A 16,372-nucleotide genomic window follows, 5' to 3' on the forward strand; every position below is an offset into this window, starting at 1 on the left:
TTTCTGCCTTGATGCAGGATTTCAGCTGGTCGGTACTCTGTGTGTGTGTGTGTGTGTGTGTGTGTGTGTGTGTGTGTGTGTGTGTGTGTGTGTGTGTGTGTGTGTGTGTGTGTGTGTCACGAGGAAAACACACATCTGGAAAAAATGCTTTTAGTTATTAATTTTTTAGACTTTCCAGTTCGATAAAAATCAAAAAGGTAAAAAACTGTCAAACCTGCAGTTCCTCTGGCATCCAGCAGAGGCGCAACAGTGAGTAAGTCTATCAATCTCCCTTTTCCCGTCACTCATGAACAAGATCCCGAGATACTTGAACTCCTCCACCTGGGGTAGCAACACGTTCCTGAGCCGGAGAGGGCACTCCACCCTTTTCCGGCTGAGGACCATGGCCTCAGAATTAGAGGTGCTGATTCTCATGCCGGCCGCTTCACACTTGGCTGCGAACTGTTCCACTGCGAGCTGGAGGCCCCCCCTGATGAAGCCAACAGGACCACATCATCCACAAAGAGCAGAGATGAGATTCTGAGGCCACCAAGGAAGAAGCCTTCTGCCACCTGGCTACGCCTAGAAATTCTGTCCATAAAAATTAAGAACAGAATCGGTGACAAAGAGCAGCCCTGACCAGGAAACGAGTCCGACTTGTTGCTGGCAATTTGGACCAAGCTCTCACTGCGGTTGTACAGAGACTGAATGGCCTGCAACAACGGGCCAGACACCCCATACTCCCACAGCACCCCCCACAGGATACCCCAAGGGACGTGGTTGACTGCTTTCTCCAAGTCCACAAAACCCATGTAGACTGGATGGGCAAACTCCCACGCACACTCGAATATCCTTGAGAGCAGAGGTCCCCGACCCTGGACTGGTACTGGTCCATGGGTCATTTGGTACCGGGCCGCACTTAATAAATAACTTACATTATTTCTGTTTTACTTATTATCTGAATCTGAACGATGTTTTATTTTGAAAAATGGGCAGATTCTCTCCATTACATCTGTCTATGACTCCATAGACATATATACCTAAATGCTGCACTGAGCGCTGACTCATATGTCAACATCGCTGCCATACTGACTGTGTCAAAAGCGGCCAACATAACATGAGAGGGCTGCTGCACGCTGGTGCTGCGAGGAGTTTTTAGAACCATTTTACAGCCAAAAACGGGATCACATGGGATTATCTTCACAGGTAAGACTGAAGAATTGTTTTTGATCGTATTTGGTCATTCTAACATTTTGAAAACAGATTTTTTTTTGTGCCTTAAAGTTTCCCAGTGTATATTAGTGCATATTTGAATGTGTGAATGAACGCATTACCTAAAATAACTTTGTAGAGAGGCGCTTTATGAAGTTCACTTGTATTAGTCTACAGTGCAATCCAACATCCAATATGGCGGACGCGCTGACGTGTCACAGCAACAGGCCGCCCCCCCTCAGTGTGGCGTCTACGTATATGTGTCCATGTATGACTCCCTCTTGACGCCTCGGTCACGTGATACTAGTGATGTTCGATACCACAGATTTCCATTCCGATCCAATACTGAGTAAAATTCAAGCTGGTATCGGTGATACGATCCGATACTTTGTGCAAAAATCTTAAATGAAATAAAATCAGAGGGAAAAACAAATGATAGGGCTGTTCAACACTGATGCTTAGACTTATTTAGATTGAACTATATGGAGTCTGTCCAAATGGCCTACAATACAGAATACAAACATCAAGTGTTTGTATTTGGGTCACTGGGTGACTCAAATTAAAATTGCCAGTAAAACATTTTAATAAATAAATGCCACAGTAATTGCATGTTTGTTGATATAGTTATATTTTAAAATGATCATTTAACAAATAACACAAAGTAGACTGATAATAAATGAGCTATATTTTATTGGTAAAATTTTTATTTTTTAATTAATCTTTTCTAGTATATATTTTTATATTTTACCATTGGAGTTTTTATCAAGCTCTGTATTATTTAATGACACCTATTAAACCACTTTCAGTTATCTTACACTTTAGGAAAGCTTACTTGAATAAATCTCGGCTTTTTTACCTCCGTGAGATTATCTCAGGTAGGTGTGAGACAAATATTACTCCAAACTGAAATCATGCAGCTGTGTGCTGAAGCATGTGTTTATTTATGCCATCTTAATGAATCTGTCCAACTCAAACAGCGACCGTGCTTATCGCCCTTAAAGCTCCACATTTCCTCTCTGTACCTGGACAGTTCCTGCCTGCAGCACCTCAGGACTCCGTCTGTCCTGCTCTAACAGCAGCACCTGACCTTTGGCTCTCCTCCTCGGTCCCCGTCATCATGTGTGCCTCGTATTCAGTATTGTGGTGTATTCTGAGGTGTTTAACGAGGTTTGTTGTGTTAACACAACTTCTCACTGTTTTCCCACAAACAGTTTGCATCTTGGCTATTTGTGGAACTAAAATAGCTCCACACGTGTCTATGTTTGAGTGAGTGAGTGAGCAGCCGCAGCACGCTGCGCTTTGGCATTATGTCCTTATGCATTACACACTTACCAGGCGGAAGAAAAAGTAGTTCCCATCAACCCCGTCTCATTTAGGCAAGATCTCAATAATTTAGTTACTTTCTAACGTGTTCTTGATAAGATACATTATCTCAAATGACTGATGTATTGAAAGTATCGATACTTGGATTTGAAAATCGATTTTAAAGTGTAAAGTTCTGGTATCGGAAGTATCAATATTTCAGTATTGATCTGCACATGACTACGTGATACCTCACCACTAAAATTAAACCCACAAGCTTCACCGGTTCCCATGCCTGTGTAAGAGTAGAGTAGAAAGGTGCCATATAAGAACTAGTTCATTTACCATTTATGTTTAGCAACACCAGGGATAGCAGTGAGGCGGACTCAGCCATCAAACTGACTCTCCGGTGCTCCACACTGCGGCTCTGCAGCCACTCCCTGTGAAATCAAAGCTTGTATTGTGTGTGCCAAACCCAGCCAACCCACAAGCCAGCAAAAATGAGCACCAGAGAAACAAGCTCAGGGCTCACACTGATTCAGCGTTATGGTTAGTTGGATTTTTCATCTGCTTTATACAGTAAAAGTTGCCTAAGTCGAAGTCGCACAAATCGGATGTGGCTCTTTTCGGATGGCTTCTGCTCAATTCAATTCCAATAAAATCATCTCCTAAATCAGTCGGATATTCACCTACAGTACCTCCGATGAAAAATCTGGTCCCATTGTAATACATTTCCAATTAAATGTGATCCATAACTTAAGCTGGATGAGTTTAGTGCTGAAGTCCTCCTCAGCTCCTGTACGTCCACGTCCATGCATCGGCTCGTTCATGCACACACACACACACACACTAACAACGCCCGGAGATCGTTTTAGTGTCTGTATCAGTTCATTTCACAGAGACAATCAAGGCAGCACAGGATACAAGATACAAACTCACACTTACAAGCAAAAATACGAGATTATAAAATTTGCTCGTAAGCAAATCCAGAGATGAAGCAGAAGAAACTGCAGCCAAATTCGATATTTTTTACATGTCAGATGAAATTCAATGGGCCATTTGAATCTGATTGAGGCGTTTTCTACTGTATTTGTGTATCTTATTTTGAAGGCATGTTAAAATGTTACCATGGTGACCAGAGCGATTATTCATACTGTGGCGCAATGTTGGGACGACACTGCTGATAGAGTTACACACGAATACACAGTGGATTCACGTTTATTATTATACTTAGGAAATATCACACTTTTGATTACGTTCGTATCATTTATTTTGACGTATTTATCCACCACACCTTAAAGGCCGGTCCGTGGAAATATTGTCTAACACTAAACCGGTCCGTGGCTCAAAACAGGTTGGGGACCACTGCTCGAGAGGGTAAAGAGCTGGTCCAGCGTTCTGTGACCAGGACGAAAACCGCATTGTTTCTCTTGAATCCGAGGTTTGACTAACGGACAGACCCTCCTTTCCAGCATTCTGGCATAGACCTTCCGGTCTCCCTTCTTAAAGATGGAGACCACCATCCCAGTCTGCCAATCCAGTGGCACCACCCCGGATCTCCACGCAAAGTTGCAGAGCCGTATCAACCAAGACAGCCCTACAACATCCAGAGCCTTCAGGAACTCGGGGTGAACCTCATCCAGCCCAGGGGCCCTGCCACCAAGGAGTTGTTTAACCACTGCAGTGACCTCACCCCCAGTGATGGGTGAGTTGTCCCCAGACTCTGCTTCCACTACAGAAGGTGTGTCAGTGGGATTAAGGAGGTCCTCGAAGTATCAGTTGAAGTCATTAGTGAGCCTGACTATATCTACCCAGTATCTCTCAACCTCAGGTGACTGAGAACCTACACAGACAATTAAATGATTCAATTTGTTCATTAAGGGTACAAAGCTCTCCAAACCCACCTGCCCTGTGTGAAAAAGTAACTGCCTCCTAAACCCGATACCTGGCTGTTCTATCCTTAGCAGCAAGAACTGCAACCAGGCGTTTGTGCTAACTGGCAGTGAATCTTTCTCATGGCTGAGGAGGAACTTTGGCCCACTCTTTTTTGCAGGATTGTTTGAATTCAGCCACACTGGAAGGTTTTCCAGCATGAAAAGCCTGCTTAAGGTCAAAGCATCTCAGTCTGATTTAAGTCCACACTTTGACTCGGCCGCTCCAAAACCTTCATTTAGTTTGAGCCATTCAGAGGTGGACTTGGTGCTGTGTTTCAGATCATTGTCCTGCTACATAACCCATGTGAGCTTCAGGGCACGAACTGATGGGTGGACGTTCTTCTTCTGGATTTTCAGGTAGACGGCAGAATTCATGGTTACATCAATTACAGCAAGTTGTCCTGAAACAGCAAAAAGAGCCCCAGACCATCACACTCCCACCACCACGTCTGAGTGTTGGTGTTCTTTTATGAAACCCTGTGTTAGTTTACGCAGCTGTAACGGGACTCAAACCTTCCAGAAAGTTCAGCTTGTCTTGTCAGTCCACAGAATATTTTCCCAGAAGTCTCGGGGATCATCCAGATGTTTGTTGGCAGATGTGAGACGAGCCTTTGTGTTCTTGTTGGTCAGCAGTGATTTTGTCCTTGGAGCTCTCTCCTGGAGGCCATCTTTGCCCAGTTGCTTTCTGATTGTTGAATCATGAACTCTGACCTTAGCTGAGCCAAGTGAGGCCTGCAGTTCTTGGTTTCAAATATTTTTATTGAAAAAGCAGACAGAACATCAAAAATATATCATCTTTGGCTTTTACAGTGCTTCATTATTTTATAATGTAAATAACAGACATCTCACAGAAGATGTAAAAAAAAAAAAAAAAAATATATATATATATATATATATATATATATATATATATATATATATATATATATAGCGGGGGGAGAAAAAACAAAACAAATCTCTCTGTCTCTGTATATAAATGCAGCTCTTTAGATGTTGCTCTGGGTTCTTTGACCTCCTGGATGAGTCGTCGATGCACACTTGGAGTAATTTTGGTTACCAGCCACTCCTGGGAACAACGGCGGATCTAGGATTTTTCTGAGTAAGGGGCCACAGTATTCATAGAGGGGCCAAGTATTTGTGGTAGATGTGGTGATATACGGACCAATTAAAAATTAAAGCCATTACATTAAAGTTGTGGTAAAGAATGTGTAAGAATGGAGTAATTTTGGTAGCCAGCCTCTGGTCCATTGTGTCCTGCTGCTCTCTCCCTCCTCTCACCCTGCTCATTTTCAGCTGGCAGACTCACTATTTTGCTTAAAAACTGCTGAATTCCTGCCTGAGACTGACCCTTTCTTTTCATATTCTTCTCTATCACTGCCAAACATTATAGTTAATGTTAACACACAAATGCAAATTACAAAGTAGTACATGAACGAGTGAAATGCTAACATTCAGCGCTACGTCTCCGTGACAGTTTGTCCTATCGGAAAAATTCAAACAGTTCCTGAAAGCCCAGAAATTGCACTTCACAGCCGAGTAGGGGTATTACGGTATTTGCTGCCAGAAGTCTGTGAACGGCAGCACTTTCGAAGTACTTTGTGCCACGCCTGATGCATTCGGAGTAAAAGGGTTAAACTTTCTCCGCGAGATCGTTCAAATCTTTTCTTCTGTAAGCTTTATTCACGCTGAGCATTCCTATTTGGCTCATTAGCACTACTGGTGTTTCAGCATGGAATTGCATCCACCTATAATTTGATCCTTGCTCTCGACAAAGGACAGATTAGTGACAGGACAGGGGCACTTCAGGGGGCCAATCAGATTTCAGATGGGGCCAATGCCCCTGTGACACCACCCCTAGAACCGCCCCTGCCTGGGAAGGTTCCCACTCTTCCAGGTTTTCTCCATGTGTGGATAATGACCCTCACCGTGGTTCTCTGGAGTCCCAAAGCCTTAGAAATGGCTCTGTGACCCTTTCAGACTGACATGTCAGAGACCGTTTCTCAGCTGGTTATTTAGATTGAGGATGACGTGTTTTTGAGAGCTTTCAGCCTTCTTCATTCAGCAGGTCTGCAGTACTCAGGCCTGATTGTGGCTGAAACTGAACTCAGCTTTGCAACAAATGTGTTTAATCACAGTAATTCATGATTTAATGAGGGGGCAGTGACTTTCACACACAGGGGCAGGTTTGGAAAGCTTTGTTCCCTTAATACATAAAACCATCATTTAAAACTGCATTTTGTATTTACTCTGGTTATCTTTGTCTAATATTAGAATTAGTCTGATGCTCTGAAACATGTAAGTGTGACACGCAAAAAATGAAGCAACCAGAAGGGGGCAGATACTCTTTCATGGCTCTGTACATAGCTGTCACTGAGGCTCGTGGTTTCTGTAGTCTGCAGAGAAAGGACACGGGGACAAACTGTAGGAATTTATTTATTTATTATTCAAATGTTATGTCTGGATTTACAGGCACGTGGGAACAAAAACACAGGGGGTTCAGGACCTCACAGGGCTGCAGATGTGGCGTCCTGCAGGCCGTGCAGCTCGCACACCGCCCTCTGATGCGATGGGGGGTTACAAAACGAATAAGTGGTTCACTATAACTTAAAATACTGTTTATACATCACAGGAGCTGCACCGCCTGCAGAGAGGCCGACAGGATGGAGGGAGGAAATACAGACAAACCCTCACCTGCACTGGTCAGGGAGGGCTTTTCAAAATAAAAGCACAGAACAGTTTAGTGGTATTGGATTGTTTTCGGTGTTTGGGACAAAAAAAACAAAACAAAAAAAGGCAAACCCTGCTTCAGTACCGACATGAGGACAAAATAAAAACATGGAGGCCCTCGCAGGGACTTTAATATTAAGGCACAAAAACACTAATTAAAAGCTACTTTAGCCACATGTGACTTGGCTTGTTAACACCATTCAGTGAAATGACTCATGGGCAGGCCACGCCCACTTAAAAAAACCAAAACACCACATCCTGATTGGTGAGAGGGTGAAAACAAACATGTTCAGAGAATCAAAAAACCAAACATGATGGTGTCGCTGTGAGGCAGCAACACGGAGCCTTGTATACAAGCAAGCATAATAATAATGATAATAGCTAGCACAGACGTGAAGAGATATTCATATTTATAGATATTTAAGCTGGAGGTTCCCGTTGATTGATTGTGATGGAGGCTGTTTGCAGGGTGGAGAAACATCAGCCCGTCCTGAATCATCAGATATTTACACACACGACAAAAATTCCTCACTCCGTGTCAGAATAATAAAAAACATTCACACAAAAATAGAACATTTGAATAATTATTATTAGCACCAGTGTATCAGATAAAACTCTCGCTACGCAAAATGTACAAAGTTGCATAGTGTTGGATCGAGCCCGGAGCGAAGCGTTAATGCAGAGAGAGCGGCTTTAAAGACGCCGACGGAGCCGGAAACCCCAAAAACAAAACTCACGGAATCAGGAGTTAACCTCAAACTTCCTGCCAACACAAAACAGCCCAAACATCTGCAGCAGGAGCAGCTCCACCCGAGCTGCACCCACTCAGGAGCTGATCCACCTCACACCGATTACAGCCCGTCACAAGATTCAGACTTAACGAGGCGTTTCAGAGCCAGGAGGGGCGGGGCTTATACTTCCAAACTCTGAGCTGAGATTTAGTTCTAATAAACTGATTTTAATTTTAAAAAACTCACTTTGGGTTCATCAGAGAAGATATGAGGTTTTTCTCAGTCATTCTTTTATTTTTGTACTCAAATTTGAATCTGGAAAACCCACATTCCTTCCTCCAGATCTCAGATTTTCCTGTTTAAACCAACAATGATCCAGAGTCTCAGATCTTTCAGGGTCTTAATAAGAAACCATCCTGAATGCTCGCAGTAATCACGGATTATTTTAAATTTTCACCACCTTAATGTGAGAAAGTCTCCTGTCTTTGTGGATCTTTAATCTCATAAATCCACATTTTAAATTTATCTTTTAAACCAAAAATGGATAAAATAAATCCTTGTAAACGATAATTATTTGTGCCAACAATATTTAGGTCTTTAACATCTGATCTCACATTCATAAAAACTCCATCAAAGAGTCGGTGATCGAATCTCGACATCATCACGACACTTTTTCTGGGAACCTGATGAGAAACGCTTTGAAATGTTTTTGTGAGCGGCAGAGTCTGAGGCTTTAACCTGTTTGGAGGAGAAAATACTGTCGAAGGAGGAGCAGGAAGAAGTGGAGGAAGAGGACAAGCAGAAGGAGGAGCAGGGAGGAGGAAGAGGAGCAGGAAGTGAAGGGAGAGGAAGAACAGAATGAGGAGCAGGAAGCTGAGGAGGAAGAGCAGGAAGTGGAGGACAAGGAAGCGGAGGAGGAACAGAAGGAGGAGGTCTGGTGCTGTTAGCGTCAGAGCGTAGCTTCAGAGGAAAGCTGAGGATTCCTTCACTGTGTTAGAGGTGACGGTGTTCCAGCAGTGTTCAGCGGGCTCGCACTGTGAAAGCGCCCCCGGGCATGATGGGAAATGGCTGGTGAGACGCAGAAAACAGAAAATGCGGGCGGAGCTTCCTGCGTCGTTCCTCAGACTTCCCGCTGTGGCGCAGACGGCTGCAGTCACGTCGGGTTTGTGGTTCTGGTTTTCTCCGCACGGCTTCTCGGCGCCGTTTAGTTCGTTTGACCGTAACCACGTCACTGCATCTCGAGAAGAAAAAAAAAAAAAACGGCCACTTCTCGTTGGCTGAAATCATGACCGTGGTTTCAAACGCTGGCTTCTGTCTTGTAAAAGAAAAAGAATCTGAAAGAAAAACTGTTTTTGGTAAAAGGCGGCGTGCTCGCCGGAGTGTTAGATGTGAGTGTAGGTGGGGGCGGGGCGGAGGAGGAGGGGGCGGGGTTAAGGCTTCTCCAGGGATGCCGTGTTGAAGCAGCCGCTGGGTAACGTGTTCTTGATGTCGTTGAGGTTTTCGATGTCGGCGCGGATCTCGTGGATCTGCCGGTCGTAGTCATTGATCATCTCCTCCTGAGTCCGCGCCACTTCGTTCAGCTCCATCAGCTTCTTGTCAAGCTCGCTGTTGGCCATCTTGCCCTTGGCCCTCTTCAGCGACTCTTCGATCTCGTTCAGTTTGCTCAGGTCAATCTTATCGATGTTTCCTGCACAGGACACAGAACGACAGTTAGTGGTGCAGAAGTCTCGAGTTTAACCCATTGATCACGATTTCTTTTCTAAAAGCATCACATTTCATCGTTTCTCCCTGAAGACGACTTAACAAATCTTCACTTTGTCCATCAAACTGTTAAAAACAGTCTGATTTGATAGGAAACACAGGAACCAGGAAATCTTCACTTTAGTGCTTCTACTAAACAAAAAACTCGGTGGAACTCGAGCTTTGTTTGACTGGTAGATGGTGAAAACTTTATTCACGCCATAAAACAACCAAAGATGGACTCAGCCAATCACAGCAGCTGGAAATACAAATTATTAGACCATTAATTGGCACAAAATTAATCAGCATATTCATTTACAATCAATTGACAACAGCTTTGACCTTCTATCCAAAACTGTGCTGACAAGATATCAGCGAAAGTCTCTGAAGCTTGAAAAAAAAAAAAAAAAGGCGCCTGCTCTTTAAGTTTTTAAGAAATTTCAGCCCAGACGCTTCTTCAGTTCTAAAACCACAAGTGCAGAGGCCCAGGTATTTAAACCCTAGAGGGGGTGTCCCCTTTGGAGGACGTGGTTGACCCGCTATTGATCATGAGCATTACCACATGAGCCAAGGTGTGGGAAAAGGTGTGGGTCATTACCACCAGGGGAAACCACCCTATCATGTGACCTTGAGGTCACCTGAACAAGGGTGTGAATGGGGGTTGAGGTGCCTGGGAGGGAGCTAAGGACAGCACTGTAAGTGGGGGAAAGTTGGTGACGTAGTCCACCTCCACTGTTCAATGATGGTTGTTCACAGTGGACATAGATGCTTCTTTTACTCTCTTTTTTTAATTTTCAATTTTTATTGAAATTATTTTCCAACCAAGTGTACATCCAAAACATTTACACATTTTTTTTCCTCCCAACACCAACCACGAAGAGTTGTGCACACAATTCGTACATGGCTTGTACAAAACTACTTTGCTATCCTCTATATTACACATCCTACATCCGAACTATTTACATTCTGTAGCACTAGAAGGGTTCCCCCAAACCCAAACTATTATTCAACAAAATCTGATATCAACGGTGATATATAATCCAACCAATTTTTCCAATAATTTGTAAATTTGCCATATTCTAATCTAATGTAAAAAGTCAGCCTTTCCATCATATAAATATTATGCATTACGTCAACCCAATCTTCCCATTTAGGGACTTCTGTCTTCAGCCAGTTCCTAGTGATGGCTTTTTTACCAGCTGCCAACATAATTCGATACATATATTTATCAGCAGATCTCGTTAACCTGTCCATCCCTCTTCAAATGTAAATGGAATGCTCACCTTCAACACTTTATGTATACAGTTCTTTAAATCCTGCCAATATGGTGTTAGGTTGGGGCAATCCCAGAAAACATGGTAGTGATTAGCTCTACTCTCACGTATCTCACTGTATCGTGGTGTTTTCTTTGTGCTGGTATAATGAAATATCTTACAATATTCTTCCAGCCATACTCGCTCCATGATATGGAACAAGAGGTTTTCCACTGTTGCCCACATATCTCTTCCCAGTTCTCCTCTGACAGCCTGCAGTTAGCCTCTTTTTTCCATTTCATTTTTATGTATATTGTATTACTACCTTTCAAATTTTCCAGACCTGTGTATAATTTAGAAACAATTTTCCCCCCCACATTTGATTCATTGGCTAGAATAAACATCTTAATTATCCCTGAATCCAACTCGACTAAATTAATCTTTTCAATAGTGCCTCAGTATACTGCTTCACTTGTAAGTATCTAAAGAAATCCTTATTATTTAAACCGTATTTGTTCTTTATTTCCTCAAAGCTTTGTACAGTATTTTCCTTAACCACCTCCCAGAATATCTTTGGACCCCTTTCCCATTTGCTGAAAGTTTTGTCTGATACATTGGCCTTAAAATCTGATTCATATGCAATCCAACTAAGTACTTTGCTCTGCCAACCCATATTTTGATTTAATCTTATTCCATATGTCAGAGATAAACCCAGCCATGGGTTTGACTCCTCCCTTAGGTGTATTCTCAATTTGCTATCATTTATTATGGCCTTTAGTGGTATCATGGGTGACATAGCACATTCTATGTCTTTCCATTTTGCTGAATATGATGGATTGCATATGTTCACGAGAGTTTTTAGTTGTGCTGCTATATAATAACTCTTAAGGCAGGGTAATGCTAGCCCCCCTCTGTCTTTGGGTAACTGCAAGGTTCTAAATCTAATCCGTGGTCTTCTTCCTTGCCATATGTATCTCGAAATTATTTTATCCCATTCTGTAAATTCTTTGTCTGTCACTTCCACTGGGAGAGTTGAGAATAAATATAGTAATCTTGGTAGGACATTTGTTTTAATCATTTCTACTCTCGACATTAAACTTGTAAAGGGGACTAAATTCCACCTTCCCATATCTGATTTTATTCTAGACACTAAAGGGCTATAGTTTATAGATTTTAATTCCGATAAGGCTTGAGACAAAACTACTCCGAGGTATTTCAGAGATTTCGAGTCCCATTCCCAACTAAATTTTTCTTTAATTATAGGATCTGGTGAGTAGCCGAAGGAAAGAACTTGAGTTTTCTTGGTGTTTAATTTGTATCCCGACAGCAAACAAAACTCTTCCATTGTATTCATTAGTGTTGGAATCGATCTGTCTGGCTGGGATAAATAAATCAATATATCATCCGCAAATAATTCAATCTTCTGTTCCCCTCCCTCCATGTGTATACGCTTTATATTTTCATTCTGTTTTATCCATTGGCTGAGAGGTTCCAGATATATTGCAAAGAGAAGTGGGCTAATGGAGCAGCCTTGGCGGTATCCTCGTTGTAAAGTGAAAGCCTCTGAAAGATTTCCATTGATTTTGATCCTCGCTGTAGGTTGATAATATATAGACTGTATAGTTTTTATAAAAGTTTTGCTAAAGCCAAAATGTTCTAACACCTTATATAAAAAATTCCACCTGACTGAGTCAAAAGCTTTTTCTGCATCTAATCCCAGTATTACTGCTTCTGTTCCTCTTTAATAATATTTTGCATTACCAGCAATGTGCGCCTAATATTATCCATTGTCTGTCTCTGTTTTATGAAACCTGTTTGATCCAAATCAGTTATGTCTGGCAGAATCACTTCTAGACGTCTAGCCATAACTGCAGTAAATAACCTATAGTCTAAATTTAGGACACTAACTGGCCTATAATTGGCAAAGTCCAGTTTATCCTTTCCTTCCTTAGGGATAACCACAATGAAAGCTTCCTCCAGGACCTCAGTGTTTCTCCCTCTTTTAGAACCCTCTTTTGAATGTATTTTTTTAGCAAGGGGACCAATGGTTTTCTCAGCAGTTTATAAAATTCAGATGTATACTCATCTGTGCCCAGAGCTTTGTTAGTGTTCAATTTTGAGATTTATGAGTTTATTTCTTCTTCTGTAATTTTCTTTGTCAATATCCGATTTTGATCTTCTGTTACCCTTGTAAATTTAAAGATTCCAGTAAGGTGTGCATTTGATTCTTATTATTAAATTCTACTTGGGAATATAATTTTTTGTAATATTTTCAAAGCAATTGTGGATCTCTTCTGTCTTAAATTTTATCAAGTTAGAGGAGTCCCTGATTTTGAAATTATTATTTGCCATTTGCTTTTTCATTTTATAAGCCAGCGATTTAGCTGACTTACTTCCCCCTTCATAAAATCTTTGTTTTGTGTACAAAAGGTTTTTTTTAATCTCATCTTCTAAAATGCAGTTTATCTCTGTTTGTATTCTTTTGATTCTTGGGATTTTTTCTCATCCAAAGAAAATTGTTTGTGTCGCTTTTCTAATTCCTTTAGATCTATACCCTGTTTTTGTTTTTTTAAGTATGCAGATTTAGCTATTAGTTTCCCAAGGATTACTGCTTTGCATGCGTCCCACAATGTAGATGGGGATACCTCCCCATTATTATTTTCCCTTACATACATATTAATTTCTTAATTAAGTTCCTCCTTCGTATTTCCCTTTAAGTAAGTTTGTATTAAGCCTCCACATTGTTGTTTTTGTTTCTTTTACTCCTCTTTCAAACCATCTGTCTTCCCGCCAAAATGTGAACACTGGCATCCTCAAAGAGTGACCTTTGACTTCAGATGCAGATGTACAGCTATGTCTGTCTGTCGAGGTGGCTCTTCTATGTTGGTGTTTGTGAAGAGCCTGTTTGGTTTCTCCAGTGTAGAGGTGCGAGCACTCTTCACTGCTGGACAGCAGACACTACACGTTACTGAATTGTGCTTTTGGGGGGGGGGGGGGTTGTCCTTGGGATGAACCAGTCTTGCCTTAGGTGTGACTTGGTTTGAAGTATTCTGGATGTCATGTCTGAGTTTCTCTCACAAGCTGCCACATAAGGACACAATGTGAAATGTGAAAGTTTAGCGGCAGGTGGACTACAAAAGCACCTTTAGAGATCATTTACTGAAAAAAATTCTGATTATAAATCTAATTTAATTTTTATGATGTCAGAGTTCCACAAAGACGTTCCTCCATGATCAAAGCGGCTTGAACCATGTGATTAGTTTTAGGAAGCTGACCGGACCAACTAAACTTCAGGTTCTGGTTTCTTACCGAGCTGGTTCATCAGGTCCGTGATGACCTTCAGGATTGTCTTCACCGTACTCTTTGCTTTGCGGGCATTGTCCTCCGCCTCCTTTGCACTGCCCGAAGCCTGAGGACAAAAATATGTGATTCAATTTTATTTATAAAGCCCAGAGAAACAGAGTCTGCGCGTTCGGTGAAGAGCAGGTCGTACCATCCCCGCCATCATCATGTCCTGGTCGGCCTGGGCCTTCTTCTCCTTGAGCTCCCGCTCTGCGGCAGTCAGCTGCGACATCAAGTCGTTGACCTCGTTGTCAAGCTTGCTGGTGTCCTGGAAGGCCTTCTCTGCCTCCTCTTTGGTCATGGCGGAGCTCTGCAAGGACACAAGTTTAGTCACAGTGAGAGGAGCGAAACCGACGAGTCGCAGACAAGAAGCGGCTCGTCAGCTCGCTTTACCTTCTGCACATTGCTGGCGATCCTCTCAGCATCCTCTGCCTTTTTCTTGGCCTCACGGGCATCAGCGGCAGCGTTGCCGAGCGCCGCCTCCGCCTGCCTGGTCTTCTCGATGGCGGCCATGATGGTGGCGTTGATGGCAGGGATCTTCTTTAAGGCTTCTTCAGCAGCAGTCTTGTTGTCGTTGACCCTCCTATCGAAATCTGAAAACATGATTTTCAGATTTAATCAATCTGCAGACCGAACAGATCAGAGCTGCGTGATAATTGCTTTATTTTATCTCATGCAGATTTTTATCATCTCATCCAGAAAATGTGCCTAAGTACAAACAAGGAAAATATTACAAAATGTTTACATTTAAGCACCTTAAATTAAAAAATAACAGCAAGGTTTGTTTTTTTGTATTTAATTTGAAACTTAGTTTTAGCTCACTTTAATAACCTCATGTTTTTATGAATGGGCTAATAACAGCCCCCTTTTTAGCAGAGACAGAAGCGTGATGTGAACGGCTGACGCACGGGTACCCTCGCAGGTTGTCCAGGATGTCCTGGGCCTCCCTGAACGTCGACTGGCCCTTCTTCGCTGCCTCCTCGGCCAGAGCTTTGGCGGCGTCGGCTCGAGCTAGCAGCTGATCGGCTGTCTGTTGCACAGGAAGAGGAAACAGTTTAATGTGGTACATTTTTTCCTGAGATGCTCCCGGAGGCCCTCGTTGTTTCTGAACTCACCTGCTGCTGCGCGTTTTGCCTTTCTCCAGCAGTTTGCGCACTTCCTGCTCTTTGGGCTTCAGGTCTTCCCGGAGGTCGTTGTACTCCTTTTCCGTCTTATCAATCAGCTTGTCGAGATCCGCCGCCTCCTTCTTGATCTTTTTAGCTTCGTCCTGAAGACATAAACAAGTTAAATCAGGGCATTTTAATCTGCTGTGTCACACTTAAACTGCGGCATCCAGTCTCTCACCTCGAGGGCCTTGGTGTCGATCGAGGGGAGGCTGGTCAGGTTGGCGTAGAGCTTCAAAGCTTTGTTTCCAGCCTCCTCAGCCTCAGCCTGAACCTTGTTGGCGTGTTTCTCCAGATTCTTGGCCAGATCCTTTGCCTCGTTGTACCTGAACAGGACAGGACACACAGACAGTCAGGAAATCTGCTCAGCTGTTTCTTCTTCCACCATCTTTAAAGAATGAAAACCACTCAGGAACCAGAACCAGGATTTGAACCCAGCTGTGACACAAAAACCCCAAAGCTGGAACTTTCCGTCTCTGCTGATGACCAGTCAGCTATCAAATAACTGTAAAATTTCCTATAATACTGCAATATAAACAGCTCACCTCAGTAGCATGTAGGTATTACAAACTCTCCATAAATGGTGCTAAGAAGGGATGCAAAATGACTGACAGGAAGTGGGAATGCAGAATGGCTAAAACCCACTAAGGAATTCAGTGAGTCACTAAAGAATAACAGGAGTAAAGAATAAGAGGAAAAAGAAGTATAAAGATAAGTAAAATAACCAAAGGAATGCAAAGCACCATACAGACACGTAGAAATATTATTAGAAAATATTCAAAATGACTAAAAAGAAAGCTGATTAACCACAAGTGATGTCAAAAGGACCAACAAGGGATGCAAAATAGCTAAAAAAATAATACAGGGTACTCAAAAACAGTCATGAAGGGATAAAATAAATGAGCAGAGACAAAGTGTGAAACCACAAGAGAGAGAAACACAAAACCAAAATGAGATGCAAAATGGCGAAGAATGCAAAGCAACCCCGC

General features: G+C 42.5%; 1 protein-coding gene across 1 annotated transcript; it reads right to left on the reverse strand.

The window, feature by feature from the left end:
* Positions 1 to 6,849: 6,849 nt before the first annotated feature.
* Positions 6,850 to 15,939, reverse strand: LOC115777681 (laminin subunit gamma-1-like). Its single transcript, XM_030725626.1, has 8 exons — positions 15,929 to 15,939; positions 15,565 to 15,709; positions 15,377 to 15,487; positions 15,136 to 15,250; positions 14,614 to 14,813; positions 14,372 to 14,530; positions 14,188 to 14,287; positions 6,850 to 9,572 (listed from the first exon to the last, which is right to left on the reverse strand). Exons 1-8 carry the CDS (start codon positions 15,937 to 15,939, stop codon positions 9,316 to 9,318), a joined length of 1,098 nt encoding a protein of 365 aa, XP_030581486.1. The 3' UTR covers positions 6,850 to 9,315.
* Positions 15,940 to 16,372: the final 433 nt, after the last annotated feature.

Source organism: Archocentrus centrarchus, unplaced genomic scaffold (genome assembly GCF_007364275.1).
Source record: "Archocentrus centrarchus isolate MPI-CPG fArcCen1 unplaced genomic scaffold, fArcCen1 scaffold_64_ctg1, whole genome shotgun sequence".
Lineage (NCBI taxonomy): Eukaryota > Metazoa > Chordata > Actinopteri > Cichliformes > Cichlidae > Archocentrus > Archocentrus centrarchus.

Coding starts and splice junctions, on each gene's coding strand:
- LOC115777681 (XM_030725626.1), bottom strand. Junction 15,488..15,564: donor TCGACACCAAGGCCCTCGAG/GTGAGAGACTGG, acceptor TTATGTCTTCAG/GACGAAGCTAAAAAGATCAA. Junction 14,531..14,613: donor TCGCCAGCAATGTGCAGAAG/GTAAAGCGAGCT, acceptor GTGTCCTTGCAG/AGCTCCGCCATGACCAAAGA.